At 36.4% G+C, this 24,528-nt stretch overlaps 1 protein-coding gene across 3 annotated transcripts in view; it reads left to right on the forward strand.

Annotated features, from left to right (window-relative positions):
• The window catches only part of LOC150101223 (uncharacterized), a 158,130-nt gene that overhangs the window by 53,225 nt on the left and 80,377 nt on the right, over nucleotides 1-24,528 (forward strand). For all 3 annotated transcript variants that reach the window (XM_090401586.1, XM_090401585.1, XM_090401587.1), the window contains 2 exons: nucleotides 7,270-7,399; nucleotides 17,740-18,043. In XM_090401586.1, the coding sequence (XP_090257712.1) occupies nucleotides 7,270-7,399; nucleotides 17,740-18,043 (434 nt within the window). The remainder of the gene's footprint in view (nucleotides 1-7,269; nucleotides 7,400-17,739; nucleotides 18,044-24,528) is intronic.

The following is a 24,528-nucleotide window of genomic DNA, read 5'->3' on the forward strand; positions in this document are numbered from 1 at the left end:
CCCCCCCCCACACACACACTCACTGACATCCCAATAGATGACAGGGATGTTTACGATTATCACAGATCACTAATTTTATTTTATTTTTATTGGAATGCATAAAGACCGAATCAATATTGCAATTCCTAATCACAAGAGTGTGTTGAATGATGAAAAACATTCGAGATATTTCGATGTATAGATAACGTGCTTTTTACAAGACTTCAGATCTTCTAAAAGGTTTATGAAGACCTCTAAAAAGAATGCTGGAAAAATATACGAAGAGAACGAAAATAAATGGAGCCGATTTGGAATGGAATTACCTTATGGGGACAAAAAGTCCAGATCAATACTGTTATGGCTTTTAATTGTATGGGTTCTTCTAAGGTGAATCCACTTCGCTTACTTAAGACAGCTAACATACCTTTTGGTTGGAAGTGAAGCATACAGAAGTAATTTCGCTCGGGACTTGGAAAAGTAAGAAAACTTTTTATTATGTGACTTCCATCCACTTAAAAGTTGTAAACCTATTCAACATTAACAACACGCGTGGGCTAACTAAGGATTTTTGAATATTCATTATTTTTACTTTCAAAACATGGAACTTATTTTAAGCCACTATAGACCTCCAATAAGCAGGGTGGTCTTACATTGGACAATGGAATTCATCCCCACTTTACAGTCACAAAACTACAATTACAAACACTCCTGTCCTCGGCTGGATTCGAACACGCGGCCTGTTGGTGGAAGAGCAGATACACTGTCTACTCCCCAACCAGTCCACCAAAATGAAACGTCAAAAATCTTTACAATGAGGGATTGTTTGTTTGTTTCTGAATAACATTTCCTGTAGCCCAATGTGATAAAGGTTCTGATTGTAGAAAATTCAGGTTTCAGACGATATCTTCAGTTTGGAAACGGAGATCATTATGTTATAAATATTAAAAGGGAAGCGACCAATCAAAACCACCATCCCGGAACACATTAAGTCGGGTACTTACTGTAAATGAAAATAACTGAAGTCAATTTCTACGACTTGTTCATTGAGATTAACATGCGACATACGAGGATGGTCTGGAAAGTTCTGATAAACAGGTAGAACAAAAATGACATAAAAACAATTCACATATCCACAAAAATAAAACTAGTATGGTCTTTCTTGTGGTTATATCAGTTGCTTTAATATCATTTTTGTTCTAGGTGTTTATCAGAACTTTCCAGACCATCCTCGTATGTCGCATGTTAATCTCAATGAACAAGTCGTAGAAATTGACTTCAGTTATTTTCATTTACAGTAAGTAGCCGACTTAATGTGTTCCTTAATTTTTGCACCATCCCGGAACACATTAAGTCGGCTACTTACTGTAAATGAAAATAACTGAAGTCAATTTCTACGACTTGTTCATTGAGATTAACATGCGACATACGAGGATGGTCTGGAAAGTTCTGATAAACAGGTAGAACAAAAATGACATAAAAACAATTCACATATCCACAAAAATAAAACTAGTATGGTCTTTCTTGTGGTTATATCAGTTGCTTTAATATCATTTTTGTTCTAGGTGTTTATCAGAACTTTCCAGCCCCCCCCCCCCCCCATACACGGTCTTACTGAACAGCAAAAGTTGTGAAATGAAATAAAAGAAACGACAATACTAAACTTGGATTGTATCAGACTTATTAGTCTGACTGCCATATTGCTAAGTGTAAGAAGATAAATTTTAGAAAGGACCGAATGAACAAATAATGAGGATTCAAAACTTTGATTACTTCTTAGATGAGGACTTCCCCGATTAGTATATTTTTCTATTATCGGTCAGTTAAAACACGGTCGACTTGTGTTCCTAGTTGGAAATAAATCTGATTCCAAATTCCGCCAAGGTTAAGAGTAATTTTTGGGCCTCATCAATAGGAGCGGAGTTAGCGGGTACAGATGGAGAGCTCGTGTCTTCACGAAAATCGAACTTTCAGAAAACTATCCCATGCGCAGTTGAAGGACATAATATGCGACTAGACACCAGAAATAGACCCACTAAATATAAAACAAATTCCCCTTGCTACTGCAACGAATGGTATTAACACGAAATGTAATCACTTCGAAAATTCATAACAGCGGATTTAAGCACCGCGGATGGGGTTAAGAGTTATAATGCGGAAACCCTGCATTAGAGACCGAACATGATACTTTCCTTCGGGGGCTTCTAATAATAATGGCGATAGTCTTGCACCAGGCAATGAAAACACCTACTATCTAAACACATTAACAGACGTTACCGTGCAATGAGGGAGTTCAAACCTACAGACGGTTCGTTGGAGAGCGACGCCCCATTCAGCTAACCAGGTCGCCAAAACATGATTAAACGTATATCTTAAAACCACTTAACACATTTATAACTCAAATATCTATCCTTACATAAGTACTTTAAACAATAAGCAGTCTTTAAGCCCTCAATGACTTACGGCTATAAATCAAAAACTTAAAATTAGTTTCGAAAGTGATCGAGAACTTTCGAAAATATAAACCTTCGACATGAGTTGCCTTGGTGTTGCGCTGCCTAAAAGACGTAAATTCTGCCCTGAAGCCGTTCGTTTTATTTTCATTAGTGCCTGTGATTAAGAAATTTACTGTGTGTGTTATTGGCTCTCTGAAAACCGACATCCTAGAAGCACTAATGAAAGGTGATGTACCGCCTCCTGAATTTGTCTTGCGTAGTGCAACACTAAACAGCGCATGCCTACGTTTGTACTTTTGTAAGTTTTGATATCTTTCTGATTAAGGTCGCCAAAACATGCTGTTGATATTTTATAGGCAAGCTTGACTTATAAAGTCAAACTTGGCTATAAAATATCGATGATATTTATCGTACACTTTTCTTTTTAACATTATCAACAATAAATTTTGCCCTTTCAACAAAGTTAAGTGCGTCTGCTACTTCTTCGAAGACTGAAATTTCCGAGATCGACTGATTTCGTGGAGAAAATGTAAAGATCAGAAAGCCCCTCCGAGCACTTTGTTAGCAAATTGCTGTGCATTGCGTGTATGTTGATTGGATGAATTGTTGCAAATTAACTTAAGGGAATTCCCTCGTTCGAAGTATTTTACAAAAAAAAGTTGACAAATTAACCTTTCGGGAATATTAAAAGCTTCGCAACGATGAAACGATCGCTCAGCTTTTGCCACGGATGACTGCATTTTCATCAAATATTCATAATACACAACTCGCAATGCTGATTCAGATACGACGGTAAATAATGGCAGTCGTCCATTACTTAATGAGCGATTCTTCCGCGGAAGCGGTAATTAATGCGGAGTACGCGTACTTGCCCATATTAGGCGAACGTGGAAACGTCGCCAATCACCGCAGCTCAACAACTTCAGCCGTTGCGTAATTTAGTAATTGCAACGACGGAGATTAAACTTTTATTTGCGGTCAAATAAAATAGAGCCGTCCGTGTTCGTTGACTCACCCCACTGCAGTTCTGTCGCGATCCAACAGGAAGTGCAAAAGTTCTCCACGGAAACGAAGAAGCGCTTGAACTATCGGAGATGACGCTCCGATGCACTGACGCTGGTCACGATTAGTCACGGTTTGTGTCCGGAAGTTATTGATTTACTCGAACAGCGTTAAATTAAATCCGCTAATGAGCGATCATTCTCTTTCTTCGGATGACTGGTGCACGTGCAAACAACGGGAATTCCTCCCCGAATGGTTTCGTTCACGTTGCAGTTCTGGTGGGAGTGTTCCTGAATCCTTCGGTTTGGTTCGCTCCGAAAACCCAAAATATTCGCAGTTTTGTTGTCGCCAATTTCAAATAGAAAGTACATCCGAAATCAGAAGGAATTGCACGGAAATATCTGGTTGTTTTAATTAATTTCACTCTAATTAGAGTCGATATACAAAACGTTTCTCGAGTGTCTCTTCTACTTCATTAAACGGAAAGCTGCACGTGAATAAGGGGAGTCAGATGCTATCAGTAGGCGTAGTTCTCATGGGCGTTGAGTTTCTTGCAATTATGGTATTACACACACAATAAAAATAATAAAAAAAAAAAACAGCAATGAAGGTAAATGCCCCTAAATTAGGATGAACAGTTCCGAGTACTTGTCCTTCTCTTCGAAAAATGTCATTTTTCTCTAGTTTCTCGTTAATTATGACAATTTTATGAACCCTTTTGTTTTACCTATATATATGTATATATATGTACACACAACACACTCGCCGTATTCCAACGTTTCCGTGTTGTATTCTGAACAATAACACGTGATATTTGCTCTAATAAGAGATAGGAGGAGCATTTCTGAATCCTTTAACTGATTTCAACTAATCTAAGACGAAGGTCCTTTCCCTTCGGATTTCTCAGGTTTTACCTCGCAGAAAACAAACTGAGTTGTAAACAAACATAATTGCAACCTACGGCTGCTTGTAGGATTCACTTTTATTGTTGTTGTTTTGGAATTAAAGTCGAAGCAGCAAGCTATGAGGCCAATGTAATCAACTGCGTGTATTCTTCTGGCCGTTGAGTCTGTTTGCGATATGATAAAGTTAATTGGTAAAAATCATAAGACTATTTTGTCTTATGTGGAGAATTTAATTCCTAAAAGGGATTCTAACCCAGATCTTTCCAACCAAAGGCATCGTCAATACCGAGTAAGACGATTGTATGCGTCCACATCATATTATTCCGGTGTGTATGTGTGTAGCTTTTATTTTGTGTTTGGAATAAAGACACGTGCAATCTCTTTTTGTGGATAATGCGATTCCTCATCACTCCTCTGCTAGTTTTTTAAAATCATCAAAATTTACTGCTACTTTTCAAGAGATTTTTATGGCAATGGCGCCATATAGTAAATTACTCCTGTAAGTAACCGTACTATGAAAATCGTGCTATTGAGAGACATTCGTTAGCATCCATTCCCACAAGGGTTATTCCATGTAGGTTCAGAGCGGAGATGGTATCTGCACGGCTGACCAAATAGGCGTTTCGAATTGTAAGCTAGCAAACACTTAGACCGATGAAAAAAAAGGTGATAAACCTACTTCATGAAAATGTAAGGGATCCATAAATGTGTTCTAATTAAGACGAACTAATTTTCAACATGTCAAAGAATTTATCATTTTTGCCAACTATTATTCTTTTTTTTAGATCCTGCTTTTTATATAAGATTTATACAAAACAAAAAAAAAAAAAACCTGAAGCATCCACTCCATAATAAAAATATGACCATAGTATTGCATTTGACGAGATGCTGCTTTTCTTTTGTTTTCTACTCGGACAGTTAAAGTAACTACCGCGTGGGTCAAGCGGTCCATTTGCAGCCAAAAGTGTGAGGGTTAGATTTTTGCTGTTTATGGAAATCGCACGGTTTTCTTCTATTTGCATTCAGAATTAGAAGCAGACAGCGATACGAATTGTCAATCCCCCATCACAAAGCCCCTCGTCTTCAGTCTGGTACACAAAAGTTAAAGAATTTCTGTAATCTTCAAACGTAGAGGAAAAGGCGAGATGCTTGTAGGAAAGCTGAAGAGAAAAAGGTAACTACGCTAACATGACGAGTGCTGGGAGGAATTAAAATGGAGTTTTGTAGCAAGAGCAGACAGTTGGAATGCGACATGAAAGTCTAGTTACGAAAATAATGTCAACATCTCCGCTTCATAGGTTGGAATCCCACCGTGGGCATGACTTTTTGTGAATATGTTTACCTCGCAGATGGTGAATTTAACTGACTGGTGTGAGAACACCATCCTGCCTATTTTGAAGGCCTCCAGGGGGCTTGAAAACGATCCATTTTTGGGTCACTGAATTCGAGATTGGATTATATAACTCCCGATGAAAGTTTAATGTATGATGGGTTTAAATTCTTTTTTTTGGGCGGGGGGATTCACGCACAAATCTGCCACATAAATTCTCCTACACAACTGCACTAATTGGACACGTGCAATGTAGCTTCAATGCAAGCCACTTTTCTATTAGTAATTTGATCCAGAAGTCTAAGTGCAGTCTGAGTGCAATTAGCTCTCTCTCTCTCTTGGCAAGTAACTCGTTTTTTGAAATAAAAAAAATGCAAGAAAGCCAGTTATCTATCTAGAAAAATGATGTCCAAAGCCTCTCTTAATTGATCGGACCGTCGGATAATAATCTTCATTTGTTTCCCTCTAACGCGACTTATCTCCTAAAATGACGTGGACAAAACTGCGTGAATCATTTAGGATTGGAAAGAAAGATAAGGTAAGCACTTCACTGTGGCCAAGACCGGTTTCAACTTTTTTCGAGGTCTCATCAACCGCGCCAGAAAAAAAAAAAAAAAAAAAAAAAAAAAATAGCCGTTTGGCTTTTCATCTTAGTTATACTATGTTATAATATAATATAGTGACACACCTTTCTGGCAATCGTATAGCAAAAGTATGTAAGTTCTTTTCACTTAAACTCTGATATTTTAGGTCTAGCTACTCACTGATGAGACCTCAAAAAAGGTTGAAACCGGTCTGGGTAGTGACCTCTCCTCATAATGTAAAACAGTACTACATCTCCTAAGAGCTGTGTGTTTTTACATTATGAGAAAATATCAAGAACAGTGAGGGATCTTGCTCCACCTTTGCAACGAGTTGCCGTGGTGTGGCACTACCAAGTGGTCACTTACGCTTGGATACGCTGACAGTTCGTCGGCATGAAACGTTCAGATCGTAGTTTTCGATCTTACTTTCGCTTACTGGCTGAAAAACAATAAGGGATTTTTATCCCCTTAACGAACCTCTTCAATATTTCACTTATTTTTTCCGCCGGATCGCTATCCAAGTTCTTTTCTCTCTCTCTCTCTCTCTCTCTCTTCGAATCCACTTGTGGATTCGAATCCTACGGTGGGTACGAATGTTTATGAATGTCTTCAGGCGTTAGATGACAATGACGCGGCATGAGATCATCACCATCCTTCTTATTAGAGGCTTGAAAAAAAAATCCGTGTTCTGTAGCAACAATCTTAGATTATCCAGCTCTTGGTGTCTTTCATGAGTTGGGTTGACATTTTTAAGGAAAATTTGAAAGATAGTTTCTATTTGAATATCTTAATTAACTGCTAATCCAGGGCTATATAGAAAACCAGGGACCACGAGACTAAATTTTATTTATTGTGTGGCATTTAGATCGTGTAAAATCTATAAAAGCAATGATTGTATTACGTATTTCATTCACTAAAGGAAGCAGTCCCCCCCCCTCTTAAGTGGAAGGTGGACTTCAGTTAAATAACTAAAGTTTCATACAAACACATTTTATTTATTTATTTTTATCTTTTAGGCGAATGATCCAGAAATTTACCTGAAAGAGGAGTCTTCTAACAGTCAGCACAGTTGGTCTCAGGGTGAAGACAGTGGGGTGGATGAAAGTGCAGCGGATACGAACAGCCAGCGTTCCCAGGAAGACAGAGGTATGTGCTGTGCTATGTTCAATCTTTTTAAAGTGCTAGCTGTGGGGAGGTAAAGAGGAAATCCAACAGGTTTATGTGTCAGATTTATTTATACAAATCTAAGGTTCTTATTGGCTTTCCTCGTTATCACACGAGCAACAATGTTTGTTATGCATTTTAAGTCAGTTTGTTATAGTCTTTAGAGTAATTTAAGGCTACAATGACATGGATTCATACAGCACACTACCAACGAAACATCTTTGTATCATTATTCCTAAACACCTTTCTACAGTTTGTTGTGCTAAGAGATTTTTTGTTTTTCTCTTTGTTTAACGCGTAGGTTTTCCACGAATGACTCGCAGTTATCTTAAGAGGATCCAATATATATATATTTAAATTTATTTATTTGTATGCAATAGACCCCTCCAAAATTTCGTGTCTAATACGGGGATCAGGAAGACATGCTTAATGGGGAAAATCCCAAATGCAACTGTTTCTTTGCATTTGGATGAAGAGCGACTACAAAATACACTTTGCATTGTATACGTCCAAAACATATCGAAAATATGAACTGAAACTGAAACATATCTCCAGTTTTTGCTCGTTTATCTAAAGAGACTGACTTGGTTCAGATGAAATTTTGACACTGTTCTTCCACGGCTGTTTTGATTTGGAATTATGGCAAAAATCTACAAGGTTATTGTATTGTGTCTATAAACTGAGTGTATTTCTTTGCTCTTTTGTTAGATCATTAATTCCGCTTTCTTATGAAATCGGCTAATTGATCTTCAGATGGAAAACCCCTTAAAAAAGGTTCATCGCATTTTAGACGAAATTTGAACCAGGTTCTTTCCAACCAAAGGAAATCGCCGATTCTGACTGATCTGCTCCGGAGGCCGATCCACATGTAGTCATACTACGAGATCATCCGGTTCATGCCACTATGACTGTTGTGGCAAAATGCAGAGAAAATGGATTTTCTTTTACATTTCTAAACCTTAACCGAATTAGATGTAAAAGCTTTTGGCATATTTCTTCCAGTTTTTATTTCATTTCATTTCAGTTTTATTATTATTATTATTATTATTATTATTATTATTATTATTATTATTATTATTATTATTATTTACAGTGGGTAATCACTTTCTTATCCACCGCCACTGTTTAGTGAACATAGCGATGGAAAAAAATTAATTGATTTATTTCCGTGAGCACAAATAGCCTTTTCCTTCAGTATTTAACACACTTCTACACAGTAGAGATGAGTATTTTGGGTGGGGTTTGCTCAAAGGAACAGCGTTCACAGAACTCTGAACTGTTTGGAGCATAACGCAATTTATTGCTTAAACCGAACTAGTCCAGCTAACACGAACAGCTATCGGATATGGAGCTAGTAATACCAACGGTCACCAACAGGTAGCGCTCCCAAGACATTTACATTTCTTCCATGAAAATAGAAAAAAAATCAATAATTTTCTAGTTTCACTATTGGATGGGTGTGGTTATAGAGCGGAAGTGATGGATTACGAAGTGTGCTCGCCACATGTTCTGTAACTGTTTTCCGTTTTCCATAAGTTTTCTTTTGCACGCCTCGTTGGTGGAGATTTTCTTCCACGTGTAGGAAATAGGGCGCTCCAGATGGCGTTTGCGTCTAAGGTGATATTGGCCAGATTATTTGGCTTGTTTCGAGCTTAATGACTTTGGTTTATGCATTGCAATAACCAGCAACGTTGCCTGACTGCTCGCAGTTGATGCAAGCCGACTTGGCGCTAGACCCATTTCTGTAATTATTCACCACAAGACTGTGAATTATCTTGAATTAACGGGGTATAACGAATTAGAGAACTAACCGAAAACTATTCTAAGAAATGCTGATTTTGCTTCATTTTCTCAGAATATTTATTTATTCATTACTTCAATTGCTTATGCGCGCATTGAGGGCTAATTTTGGCTTTATCTTTACGATTATCTGTAAATGAAAAAGACGTTATGTCGATATGTTAATCCTGCCCACCCAAAGGCCATAATTTAACTTTTCGTGTACTTTAATTTTATAACGTAATTTAACTTTTTTAGCTCATCCATAACATGGATGAGCTAAAAAATTCGTTAACCCCGCTCTTGAGACAAAACATGGAACTTTTTCAAACCATTTCAGGCCTTCGGTAAGTGGGAAGGTTGCATCACACTGGACGACGAAAATCACCTCCTACCTAAAGACATTTGTAAACATCCACGTGGATTCGAACCTGCAGCCTGTTGCTAGAGAGCGGATAGGATGGCCATTTGGACAACCAAGCAAGACAAAAAAAGGTTCTTAAAAATCGAATGATAATTTCGTTGTCCTAAGTAATATAATGTTGTCCTAAGTGGGTCCGTCTTGCCTTTGGCATTTGGTTTGCAGTTTACATGTTATAACAGTATGTATGGGAAAATACATCAGTTAATCAGTTAATATAATTTAATATACAATCAATGTTGTATACCATCGTAGTCCCATTAATGTGCCATAAGTTTTCTAGTTTTTCGTGGATGGGCTTTCCCATTTTTTTTTTTAATGAAATTGATAAACAAATGATAGATAGCAATGCGTGTACATTTTAATACAGTAATTAATACTTTAACTTGAACGTATTCCCATCTTATAATTTATACTTAAATATATTAAAAGAATGGCTGCATTTATTTCGCTACAAAACTGATTTGAAAAATAGCTTCCAAGAATCTCTTAACTTTTATTCAGTTCTTGTTTTTAATAGTATACCACTGTGTCAATATTTTTTTATTCTTCCGTATATCAATGGGATCTAAACCTTTTCAGTTCTTCCTTGTGATTTTTCAAGTACCTTCACGTATTCTTTTCTTCAGAATAGTTATATTGCAGCACCTGTGCTACACTCACTAATACCAACGTCCTATGAAACATCATGAATGAAACTCATCATAGCATAAAAAGATCATTTTTTATGCTATGATGAGTCCTCTCTTATAAATGAAGGCTTTTCCTCCCCAAACTTAAAAAAAAAAAACCTCGCCTACAATATACAGGTGTCCCTCGCTTTACGCGATTAATTGGCTCTATGAAATAATCGCGTAACATGAAATCGCGTAAAGTGAGTAATTTAGCATGGGTGGGATAGGGGTATTTTCAGAAGGATAAAAAAAATGAAAACTTTACACCTGTGAGCAAAAGAAATTTTAACGAATGAATTATTTAAACTTATAAACAAAGCACATCGTTTCGTCGAGATTGAACACTTGCCGAGGCAAATAACCATGTTCCTGAATTACACTTAGAAATTTTGCTGGAAAGTTCTCAGCAGCAACAACATCAGCTCCCGTAGCCTCGCCCGTCAGCTTGACATTATGGAATCCATATCGCACCTTGAAACTTTCAAACCACCCAGCACTTGCAGCAAAAGATTGTACTTTAGGATCAGGATCTATAGCATTCAAATCATCAAACAAACTTTTCGCTTTAGTCTGGATAATTAAGATGGATAATGGAACAGCCCGTTGATTTTCATGTTCAATCCATTGGGCCAACATCCTTTCCAATTTCTCCATAATTGGTGCCCTTATCTGTGTTATCTTAGTTGTCGAGATTCTCGTCGCACTTTTACAACTTTCTTTTATTTTCTCTGCTTCATTTCTTATTGTTCTTAAAGTTGATTCTGCAATTCGTGTGGCTCTAACTATAAACCTCTTTATAACTTCTAATTTTTCATCCAGTGTTATAGCTTTTCTCTGTTTTTTAGTCTGGGATGTATTTTGATCCCAATTACCTCTTTTTTTTCATAATGTTTGCATTGCAGAAGACTCCAACAATGGAGCTTACTAGTTCTACATCTTCTGTGAGACTGACATACAGCACGATGCCGCCTTTTCAAAATGGTCTATTTCAAAGTGGTCTATCGATGTGAGTCTATTTCTTTTCAAGGGACTAATGTATGCCTCAATGCTTATAAATTTAAAAATGCATAATTTGTGGACAGGAAGTTTTCGTTATGCAAAGAATCGGGTAGTTTGGACTCCGATATAAAATTTTCCCTTATCACATATGCTCTATACCAGGGCTGTCCAACTTTAGTAATTCGAGGGCCGCATCTAGAATAATAAATACAGTACATATGTTAAATTACTTGGAGTAGTTGCCAATCGCAGTAAATTTGAAACAGAATTATCTGTCAATGAACAACATCTGTACTTTGATTTAATGAATTTCATCGTTGAAATTCCACAGAGTGCTTCTTGGTGATTTACGCAATGCATTGTACTGCAGTTAAAATTATTTTGTTTCAACAGTTCACAAAAGCCTCTTCCAGTCCCGTCATAGCTTTGGCCCAATCTGTTACGATACAGGAACATTTATCGAATCCTGTATAGTTCATAACAGAGTTTTGAACTGCTTCGAAAATATCAGTACCTTTAGTAGTCCCATGTAAAGATATAAGACTGAGGAGTTCTTCATTAATAGCCAAGTCCTCTTGAATAGTTCGAACAAAAATGAAAAGTTGACTTACATCTGCTCGATCAGCACCTTCATCCACACACAATGAAAAGTACTCGCATTTTGTTAAATCACACAGCTTTTTTGTTACATATTGATCCATGTGTTGTACGCGTCTTGCGCCGGTGTTGAGATAATGCCACTGTTTCGAACTTCTCAGCTAATTTCGGCTCATTAAATTGTTTTGCTATTTCATTTGCACATTTCTTCACAAACGCACCATCACTAAAAATCTTTTTTTGCTTTCGCTAACTCCAATGCTACTTTGTAAGAAGCGGCAAGGCTTTGTTTAGTGCAAACAAAGTTGCACTAAACTTTGTTTTGCAAAATAACTTGTTTGGTGCATCAATTGCTTCTTATATTCTGCAATAATGGTGCTTCTTGACCCTCCAATATAAATCTCAAATGTTTTACTGTGTAATATAATGTAGTGTCGTTTCACATTATACTCTTTAGGCACTGACAAAACGTGCTTGCACACAAGGCATTGAATTTCATTCTTGCTGTTTGTAATAAAATAGTCTGATTCCCATCGGCTTTGATACACTCGCTTTTCATCTTCAATTTTTCTTTTCTTGTTAGGCATGATTGCTTGACGATAAGTTGTAATAAAATTTATTAAGTAGAAGTAGATTACTCGATATACTAATAATTTGGTGAGCAGCAGACACACCCTCGATTGCTGAACAAACGAACAAAACATCGCGTGCTAACGTTCCCCGTGAGCGCGCGAAGCATGCTCGTTGGAACAAAACAGTGTAAGAACTTTTTTGACACATCTAATATTTGAAAAACGTGGGTATATAGTGATGTAAAAACACCAAATAAAATTGTCAACGTCGAGATTATCGTTTAGTGAGAGAATTAAACTATCTAATACGCATTCGATTCAAATTGTTATTTTATTTTTTCGCTGGTGAAATTTTTTCGGTTTTTTCGCTCGTGAAAATCAAAACCCACAGGCGGGCCTTGTTTTGGACAGCCCTGCTCTATACTGAGGATGGATGACTCCACAGTTAGTTTACGAAGTGTCCACCAAATTGCCTAATATTTATGGTCGCACTGAATCGTCGCGTTTCATTCATCTCCTTCTTTTACACAACTTTCGACCATTGACATTTCCAAATTAAAATAAATCGGTCGATGTTTTCTCTAATCTCAATCCTCAACTTACCTATCGTAGAAGATGGCTTGACGTCCTCATATGAGCTAGCTTACAAAATCTTTTTCACTTCAGAACGGAAATATTAACTCGGCTTTTATGCATTGCACGAAAGGTTATTCCATGCAGGAAAGGGCAACCTGTCGGGTTGTCCTTTAATTCAAGAAGATTGCAGCATTTAATCTTTCATTATCCAATAGAATGAAATGAGCACTTTACTTAAAAAAGAACAGCTTCAATAAAGATAGAAACACTGTATATCGCTGCTGTTGCTAAGATAAGATAATGTACCCAACAACCCGGCTTTAAAATATATATCAAGAAATCCTCTGCTACCAAGCACGAAAACCATTTGTTTGGCTGAAGGACCCTGATCCCATGCGGCCTGGGGCACTTTCCCACTCACGCGAAAATTGAATGCTTGCCAAGAAAATATATCCCAAGTTCAAATGGCAGTAAATTTGACAACTTCGTATAAAACATCCTTTTTTGTAAAATGAATTTAATATGCATCCACTAAGTACAGTAAATTGATTTGCACAGCTTAAATAAATTATAGCACGATTAAACCTGAAGAAAACTACTTTTTACAGGACATGTAAGACTTTATTACGCAAATCCCAACTGGATTGCGACTGCTACAAGCTTACACACACACGCACGTGAGAGATTAGATAGGCGAAGGTTAGATTATTCCCCTCTGGGATCTGACGTGTTATAGGAGATGACTTAATCATCATTTTGTGCTATCTTGGACGCTTTTTTTTCACTCCCTCCTGTCCACCGCATATTTATAACCAAACTGTGCTTACTTACGGAACTTCAACCTTTGCTTTCTACTTCCATAATTTAATAATTCCGTAATTCCATAACTTTCAACTTCCATAATTTCGGACTCCGCTGAAGTCCGGCATCGTGCAAAATGCGTGCGAAATATCATCTAAAAACAAACCTTCAAAACTTTATAAACAGTTTAAACTAAACTAAAACTGTTTAAAGCGCACGTCAATGGGCTTTTCATTACTAGTTGAAGGAAAATGATTTCTCATAAAGCAATGCGAAGAAATAACAAATTAGCAGAAGAATGAAGATAAACGAAGCGTATCCCAGCAAAAGGGAAAGAAATAAAAAAAAAGGCACTTTGTAACTTCAGATTGTATTGTGTGAATTCTGCGAAGCCGATGATTATGACCCAACAACGTAAGGCAAATTTTCATTCTTTAGTTAGCCTTCAGTTCACGATTGGTTGATAAAAAATTTATTTTTACATCGTGATTCCGTTTTTATTGGAAAACTGACTAGAATGATAAAATTATTTTATTATTTATTTTCTTAACTAACAACGGATGCAGTCTTTACTTTTTTTTACAAACTTCTGTAGTGCTGACTATAATTAAAAAAAATCTCGGTGTTGAGGGTCATTATTAAAATTTGCCGATTAGTTTCAAAACAGGACTATTTTGCTAACAACATTAACCAACTTTTGTCATTTTGCAATGGACATGCCAAAAAACGGCTTTACAGATAGCTTCGGCTGTTGTGATAATGATTTAGGTTACTATATCACGATGTGGTTATGAAGCTCAACATTTCGTAATTTGATTGGCTACTATCATTATCAGCACAGCCTGTTATACCTTTTCCATTGAGTAATTTGCTTCTTTGCTGGTATTGATAGCGTAGCTAACAACGGATGCAGTCTTTATTTTTTTCATTACAAACGTGTGTAGTGCCTGACTATAATGGGAAATATTGCAAATAACAACAAATTAAGAGCGAAAAGAATGGTTTGATTGAATGCAGTTTAAGTATGACCCCCTTCTCTTCCCCCCCCCCCCACAAAGCTCATGAGAATATTTTTTTATTAGGCTCAGGAGATGACGAACCTCTGTGATTCTTTAAAATATTTTTATTATTTTTTGTCTATCAAAACCATTTACGTTATGGATGACATCCCTAACCCAGCTGAGGAATTCATTCAACAATAAACAAACCACTGATGGTTGGTTCTCTCCGCAAGCAAAAAGGACTTCTAGTATGACTTTCTTCGCGCCTTTTAAGTAGTAAATGCACAAGTAAATTCGGCAGGTTTGCAATTTCGCACTCTTTCCATAATCTTTCGAACTTATACAGTTTAAAAGATGATTTGTAAACATAGCCTCCTTGATAGTAATGAATATTTATTACCTTCTATTTAATAGTTCAAGTTTATATTAGTACACTCTAAGTTATAAAAATTAAGTGAATATTAAATCCAGCATTATTTCAAAGCCGAATACGGAAACTATAAAAAGTTTCGTATGAAATTTGACCAGAGAGCTTACGGGAATACACACGCCGATATTCACGAGTTGCCCTAGTCGGACTCAGCATGGTATTCAACTTCCAATTCAGCGTGGTATCAATGATACCATATGCTGAGTTGGAAGCGCAGGGAACCAAATGCAGGTGTTACTCGCAGTGAACGACACACCACGCGACCTCTACCGAACAAATGGATGGGTGTATCGAAGTGACGGATTCCTCGTGAACGTCACATACCACGATACGTAACCAAAACTATGAAATTCGGAGGTGAACTCCGGAGGTGAACATTGAACTCCGAGAGTATCTGAACATTCTGGACAATGTAATGTTTCCTACTTTCTCGCGTTTCTACGGAACTGACCATTGTCGCTTTCAGCAAGACAATGCACCCTGTCATAAAGCTGTTGCTGTAACTGCGTGGTTTGTGAACACGAACGTCATCACACCTGAGAGGCCTGCACAGAGCCGTGATCTCAATCCTATTTGCTGTGGGATGAAATGGAGCATCGAGTGAGGTCAGAGGACATCCGCCCCACAGTCCAGGACCTCATTACATGCCTACAGGAAGAATGGTCCTAAATTCCCACTGATTGCTATCGTAGAAAGTATGTCTCGTAGGATTACTGTAGTCATCTCAGCGAAAGGAGGATCTACATCTTATTAAGTGGCACCCTGGCTGTTTGTTCCTCACACTATGGTGTCCGTTAACCTCTTTCCAAGCAGTGGATGTCAGAAATATTAAACTACAGCCTAAGTGTATTTGGTTAGTAATGGTAATCTGCTGGCGACTTTGCTAAGTTAGCAGAGTGATTCTGGAAAAACTGAAAAAACAGTTGCTGGCAATGATTTGAAGATTAAGGAACAGCATATCCTGGGTGTAGCTGTTGTTGGTATCCATGAAGGTAAAGATTGAATTCGCCGAAGATAATAAATGTGTATTCCTTTCAACAGCACTTATTAGTGACGGTAGGTGGTCATAAAATATACTGGTATTCTGTGGGAAGTTTTCATTATCGAGACCACATTACAATATTAATAAGGAGTTTATTAAAAATAAACAATTAAAACCCGACAAGTTTCGTACGTCGTAAGACTTATATCCTCAGGGTGGTACATGAAAGTTTTACATAACAAAAGCCTATTAACAATTAATTACAGGCATTAGTCTTAAGTCTTACTTAAGATTAATATGTGTCGGGTTTAATTGCTTATTTTTAATAAGCTCCTTATTTGTAATGTGGTCTCAATACCGAAAACTTCCCACAGTACTGCTTAACTACAGAAACCTACGTGTGTATATACTGATATTGTCTAACGCGGATTTGATAGATAGCACATATGGTTGCATGTTTGAGTTTTAGGAGTAAAATGTTTACTGCTATTTCAAACATTTTAATTTTATTTTAATGCACAGAGTGCGGAGTTTTGTTGAATATAAATAAAAGTTTGTTTTAAATATTAATTTCACTTTTTCTGAAGGTATGAACCTGAATAAATAACTTAGTTAATATAATCGATCATATGCAGTTCTGAACAGCCATCCGAGATTATCTGTTATCTCAAGGAAATCGGATTTCTCATCTCACTAAACACACAACCCGACCCGGGAACAAATCTGTTAGTTTTAGTTGTTCTGATCGTAATTCCAAGCGATCCAGTGCAACTAAAACTAACCGATTTGTTCCCTGGTCGGGTTGTGTGTTTAGTGAGATGAGAAATCCGATTTCCTTCAGACAAACACTCTGCCATCTCTACGAGATCGACTAATCGTCTTCAGATGAGAATGTATTAAAGATCACTCGCATCTTACATGAGATTCATCTCTTTTCAACAAGGTTTAATGCTGGCCAATAAATCAGTTATAATGTACAGTAAACGTTATATTCAGTGAAGTACTCTTGTGATAATTTCCTTTTCTTGTGGCGTATCTTCATACGTCACACAAGAAAAGGAAATTATCACGAGAGCAATCCTCATTTTGAATGACTGAAATGCTTGGGATGCTCTCTCAGTAATAAAAAAAAAAAGAAGTAAAACCCTCTGAATTAATATAAGCCATATAATCATCAGTTATATCTGTAGTAGCCAAACAAATCCAATGGCAATAAAGTTCGCCATGCAAATAATTTCTACTAAGATTTGATCGGTAAGCGATTATGGACGACAGATAGTCAACTTTCAATTTATAAACAGTTCAATTAATAAGAACAAATAGTTATTATTAATGTCCCCCAAATTATAGACAAAACTTTAAAAATTTGGTGTAGCTGATATTCTACGGAATAAACATGTTTCATTCTTTACATTTGTTTCCCTTTGTATTGCTTTCATTATTTTCTGAAAATGAAGTGCAGTTCAAAACGTTCGGTATTTATTTTCCAGTCACCACGCCAGACAGTTCCCCCGAAGAGCCACCCCATGAAAATTCTGCTCCTTTTCTTCCGCCGTTGCCCACCGCTGTGAATGTCGTCCAGCAAAGTTCTCGCCAGCGAAACATGGCTCTCTCCATGGCAGCGAACAGAGCAGAAAATGAACTGAGGAAAAACAGCAAGTCGACCGGAATTCGCTTTCCTCGTTCTCTGAGAGCATCGCGCGCCAACAGACGGTCGTACTGGGAGGAGAACGACAGTAACGACCAAGAGGCGACATTCCAATTGCAACAAACAGAACCCACAGGACTTCATAGGTAAGCTTCGTCATTGCCGTCACTTTAACCGCTCTTCTAATTATATAATAGTTAACACAAGAATATCTTGAATTACACTGACTCAAGAATTGAGAAAAAAATCCAGGGGATAGATGTTTCCTTGTCCATAATTATTGCGTTCACTTCTCATACGGGACTTTACCTTATACACAACCCTTTGTATTTTTTCCGTCTCCGTTTTGAAGAAATGTGACTTAACTCCACTGATTCAGGATGTGTTTGCAAATTTCGACCACTCTTTACCGGCTGTTTGGTTATTCAGATTATGCAAAAGCAAATCAGATGAGCTTGTTCTTAGTTGAAAAGCGCCTATAAGCATTTTCATCCATCGACAAGAAGCGAACCCAAGTATGACGATGTCTTTGCGTTTCTTAAGCAAAGGACATCATCGCATCTTTAATCCTAGCCAGCCGCACAATTTAAAATCGACCTATTTTCAGTTTGTGCGAGGGGCCTTCCAGCAGAGTTGAAGAATAAACTATTACATGACGGACTGTAGAGTACATATTTCATTTTATGTATTTTAAGATAAAGCTTGTTCAAAATAATATTTTGCTTCAGTTGGCGATAGTTTATTTAAACTTATTATTAAAATGACTAAAATAAAGCGAGAATTGTAGCTTTTCAGCGTAATGAAAAACAAACGATGCACAGGGAGAAAGAAATTATGCAACTTTTATGGACAGGAAAATTAAACTTGACTTTACATAATGGAACCTCCTTCTTGAATGAGAACCTTCCTAATAAATAGGTTTATTTTTTTATGACAAGCTGCTAAATCAGTGTACCTGGGATGCATGGTTCTTTTTAGTGTTCGTTAGCTGGAATGGCAAAGCCTCCCCTCAAGAAGTAAAGACATTCTTGCTAGCAGGCAGTCTGGTCTACTAATTTAATTTCAGTTTGAAATCAGTAGAAAGAGTTGCTCTTTAAAAAATATTCAGCCTCTGATTGCTCCAATAAACAGTTCGGGTCCGCGTGTAGAGCCAGAAACATGTCTGAGGAGGACGATGTGTTTTTCTCCAAAGTTAAGTGTGACAATGAAGTGACTAATCCTAGGCGCTTATAACTACACTCAGTATTTTTAAAATTCCTTTCTAGATAACATGTTATTATTACATAACACCTCCCGGGAGTCCAAAGACTCATCAAGGGAGGGCACCTACTCTAGAACTCTCCGTCTCCACCACCCGCAACTACCTTCATCATCTACACCAACGCCATCTACCGCCGACCATTACCACTAGTATTTGCACAGACAATCACAAACATCCATGCGCATGGCGGGAATCGAACCCGCAGCTTTTTGGCAGGAGAGCGGATTCGCTAACTACTCGGCCAACCAGGCCGGTTATATTCCGATAAAGTATTAAGGACTATATTTGATAAATTTTACAACATTAAAAAAATATCGACAGGCAAACACCACACTGTTCATGCAGATGGCGACATTAAAATCGCAGTTACACAGCTCAACACAGTGCCAAATTTTCATAGATTTTATGATAAATCTCCATGAAAATTTCGGTCGTTAACTGTCTCAACAGTAAAGTTTCATAATGTTCTTAGTTTTTTTTTTTTTTTTTTTCCATGTGAACACACCCGCCAAAGCTGCATTTTCGTACTTGTCGTACATTTTAGTATTGTTGGTGGACTAAGGCTTAGTGAGTTTGTGAATCCCGTTGTAGAGAAGAAACATGGTACTCTTTCAATCCATTTCTTACTTCTGATGAGCTGAGAGAGGTTTTAGACAGATACACCATCCAATCTACCAACTTCGCCGGCAGATTTATATAAATCAATTACACGCACGAGCGGTCATCTGAAGACATAAAACACGATATTGTCGGGTGTAGAAAGCGATTACAGAGAAGAAAAGAATGTTTCTATAAGAGTCGAAGGTTGGATGGGATGGAGAAAAAACGGAAATGGTGAGGACTATTTCAAATGAGAGGTATGAGGAACGAAAAAAAGCGGATGTGACGGTTGGTGAGTTGAACTAACCGGTATACGGATGTTAGCCAAGACTTTCCCGTATTCGTACATGATTAAAGAAATGTGGAGGAATACTGGTGGTCATTTCACTGGTGAAGGGTCCATGGAAATATTTATAGAAAAAGACAGTGTGGAAACAAAGACAAACGTATGTAGGAAAGCGATTGGTTGGAGTTAGTGAGAGAAAGGATTCATTCTTCTATTATCCGAATGGTTCTTATAGATACGACTTGCATTCTGAGAGAGCATTTACTGTGCCATCTCCCAGATGTGAGAACAATATTCAGGATTTTAGAATATTTTTTCTCTATCAATTACTTATGGCACAATAGTAGTTATGTAGCTCCGTGGCGAAGATTTAATCGGGAGGTTTAATTCCTCCCTTATCAAGAAGTAATTAAATTCATCCTCCACCCTCGACATGGTTTGAACTGCTTTATAGCCAGTGTGACTGGCTTTGTTTTGTCAACTTGTGACGTCATGTACACGTGATGATTGTTTTTGTATCGGTTGGATTGGTTTTGTTTTGCGCATCGTTTTCAGCGTAGTTTTAATCGGATCTAGCGCTATGGCGAAGATTTAATTGGGTCAATGTGTGTATGGGGGGGGGGGGTTAATTTCCCCTTATCAAAATGAGAACTTTTTGATTATTAAAAAAGGAGAAATTAACAGAAATCATTGTCGAAATAAAAAAGCAAAAAACAAAATTCTAATGCAATTATTTAAAAATAGATACCAGAAAACTGACTATTTCAGAGAAATTAATTTTATTGAATACATGCTTCAAAAATACACTATACCGTCTAAATAACATATCACTAACACACACATTTGTAATTCTCCAGTCTCTAGGTTTCCTATGAAAGGTATTTTTTCTTCTTTTCTAAAATGGGGTACTAAAGGTATTTTTATTATGGTGCATATTATTTGGACAATAAAACAAAAAAAAAACATACAAAGATTAATAACAGCAGAAATGAAGTTTATGAGAAAAACTGCAAAGTATACCCTATTTGATCACAAAAGAAACGAAGAAATTATGAAAGAATTAAACCAAGAACCAGTAATAGAAAAAAATTAAAAAATATAAACATACATGGATGGAACACGTTCAAAGAATGAAAACAAAGATTACCAAAACAAGCCTTAAAGTACAAACCATTAGGAAAAAGAAAACTAGGACGTCCTCTAAAACGATTCAACGATGACTTCTAAGGTCTGAACAGGCCATGCTAGGCCTAAATCCTTAATACGCGTGATGATGATGATGCATATTATCTATCAACAAAAACATATGAGCTTCATTTTTACAACCGGAGTTCGATATGTTTTCATTTAGGTTCATGAATATCGTCAAGAAACACCCATTAATGTTTGAAAGTCCCATTAATCGAGGAATTGTGATCGACTTTTCTCCAGACAGTACACTACGATGTCAGATGTGTGAGGAATGTATGAACATATTTCATACAACAGACTGTTCTGAAGGGGTGGGGGGGATAACATGGTTTTGGGGTTTTTTTTGTGCATTTTTTTTAGAAATCATTTTGAGAGTAGTGATTACTCACATGGCTTTTTGTCTTTATCTATATTAAAATCTCATATTTTTAAGGCTGTCCCATATGCAAGCTTCCTTTTAGAGATATTCGATTTTATGGGTTTCCTTAAAAAAACTATCATTAATGGGGATTTTTATCCCTAAAGCAAACTGAGGTTCGGTTAAATTTCCTGTGTACATGGTTTTAACTGTCTTGTCTTTCCTCAGTTTCTTGAAAGCTTTTAGGGTAATATTCTACGGGGGGTAGTTTCCTTTATTAAAAGTAATTTAATTCATCCCCTACCTCTTCGTAATTTAAGGGATAGCTAGAAATATGTACAGATCATTAAGCATCAGGTAAAATAAGTTTCCATCTAATTGGTTACAAAAAGAAAAAAAAAACGTAAATGAGTAGGAGAAGATGGAATAATCTCCAAACTGCATAAATTTGTTGGAAACATTTCCTCAGAGGTTATTAATTTTTTAAATAAAATATATTCAATTCGACAGAAAGGACTAAAGTATACTAATGCAACTATTTAAAAAATAGATACAAGAAACCTGAATATTTCGGATAAATTAATTTGATAAAGTAAAAATAGATATAAACATTATTTGATATGTTAAAAAGAATAAACAGACAGTATGCATATTATTTTATTAGAGGCAGTAGAGAATATACAGTACAAAAATAATGAAATAAAAATAAATGAATAAATATCTAAAAACTAATATTAAATCAAGGTATTAAATATGTTATCCTCTATGTCCAGATATTTTAATATTTATAGTAATGCAACACACATTTCGATTAAAACTACTTACAGAGAAAAGACAGACTTTAATTTAGAAACTGACTCCTGTTTATAGATTATCCAAAAACATTTTGTAAAGTAAAAAAAGATATATACATTATTTAATATGTTAAAAAGAATAAACAATAGACCGCTTCGTAGATGTTAAATTAAAGAGATAGCTAGAAATACGTACAGATCATTAACCATCAGGTAAAAATAAGTTTCCATCAAATTGGTTACAAAAAGAAAAAAACGTAAATGAGTAGGAAAAGATAGAATAATCTCCAAACTGTATAAATTTGTTGGAAACATTTCCTCAGAGGTTATTAATTTTTTTAATAAAATGTATTCAATTCGACAGAAGGGACTAAAGTATACTAATGCAATTTACAGAATATATACAGTACAAAAATAATGAAATAAAATAAATTAAAAAATATCTAAAAACTACTATTAAATCAAGGTATTAAATATGTTATACTATATCTCCATTTTTAATATTTACAGTAAATGCAGTGGAGCACTTAAAATAACTCAGGTATAGAAACTTCCCAGATAAATAAAATAAATACGTTATTATTCGTAGATGATTAGTTAATAATATCAGATAAGGAAGACCATTTACAAAGAGCAATATATCTTGACAAAAAACAAAAATAAACATTTTTTTGTCAAGAATAAAGATAATAATATAATGAAATAAGTAAAAGCAGAAGAGGTAGCCAGAGACGAATATATGGACCAAAAACATGGTGGGTTGGCATTCCCAAGATGAATTTTCCACGACATTCGAAAGTTCTTTGCTAATTTTATATTTTTATGAGACTTTTTGTGGTTATGAGACCATCGGTACTTTATTAATATAATCCTGCCAACTAGTTTCGCTGGCGACTGTCTAGCTTTGTCAAGGCTTAACGGCACACACACACACAAAAAAAAAAAAAAATGAGAGAATACAGAAATGTTGCTAACTGTTAAGCAGTTAATTTTGAAACCATCCGTGACAATGCGTGCATGTGTTGAGAAGCTTCAGTCAGTATCATGGATACGTGTTGTATGCACACTTGTTACATGATTTTTCGCGTATTGTAGTTCCGTTAAACTGAGAGTTGATTAAGTTTTTCCATATATCTTTCAGTATGGCACCCTGATTTCTGTTGAGGTTGTTACTCGTTCTTAATACCACTGCCGCTCACAATACGCGAAAAATCATGTAACACATGTGCATACAACACGTATCCATGATACTGACTGAAGTTTCTCAACACATGCACGCATTGTCATGCATAGTTTCAAACTTAACTGCCTTACAGTTAGCAACGTTTCTGTATTCTCTAATTTTTTTTTGCGTGTACCGTTTTTTAAGTATTTTAAGAATTTTTAAGTATTTTATGACCAAATATGTATAATTTAAATAGACAGATGAAACACAAAGTACGGTGCCTCGAAAAAGAGAAATTCAGGAAGGCTAAGTTATTGAACCACCTTACATTTCTGAAGAGATGCAGAGATTTTTCAATCATACCTTAATCTTAATAATTAAAGGATATATTCAATCTAAGCGTGCCAAAAGTATCTACAACAAAGCTTCTTTGACGCTAATTCGAGAAAGGATATAACACATCAGGTATGAACTAAATATTTTTGACTTTAATTGCTGGAACCATTTTGACGATATTTCAAACAGTTTAGACTACACCACCCGGAACAGTATAGCCCACATGTTACAATTTAGCTATGAGAAAACTTTCCAGTTAAGCAAGGTGAACCAAATTAAAAAATTTGAAGAACTGTATAAAAAAAATATAATTCTTATAACAACCTCAGCATGATCTTCAACATGTCGGATCACGGCTTACCAAACAAGAATCCGACATCCTAAAGAAAGGTTTAAACTTCTCCATCACCCCTAATTTCATTCCAAAAATAGACTTCATTTGTGGAATTGAAAAAGGCCCCCGTCCTCTCCCAGAAGCTGCAGCTAACGATATTCGATTCCAGACCACGATTATCGTTGCAACAGCAAAACAACCCAAACAGAACACCACTCCATACGATAGGAAGGCCATTCGTAACTTACGAAACAACAAAGAGATAATGATTACTAAAGCTGACAAGGGGAACTCCACAGTCATTCT

The sequence above is a fragment of the Typopeltis vanoorti genome, chromosome 12 (assembly GCF_054136105.1).
Source record: "Typopeltis vanoorti isolate ZY-2024b chromosome 12, IOZ_Tvanoo_1.0, whole genome shotgun sequence".
NCBI lineage: Eukaryota > Metazoa > Arthropoda > Arachnida > Uropygi > Thelyphonidae > Typopeltis > Typopeltis vanoorti.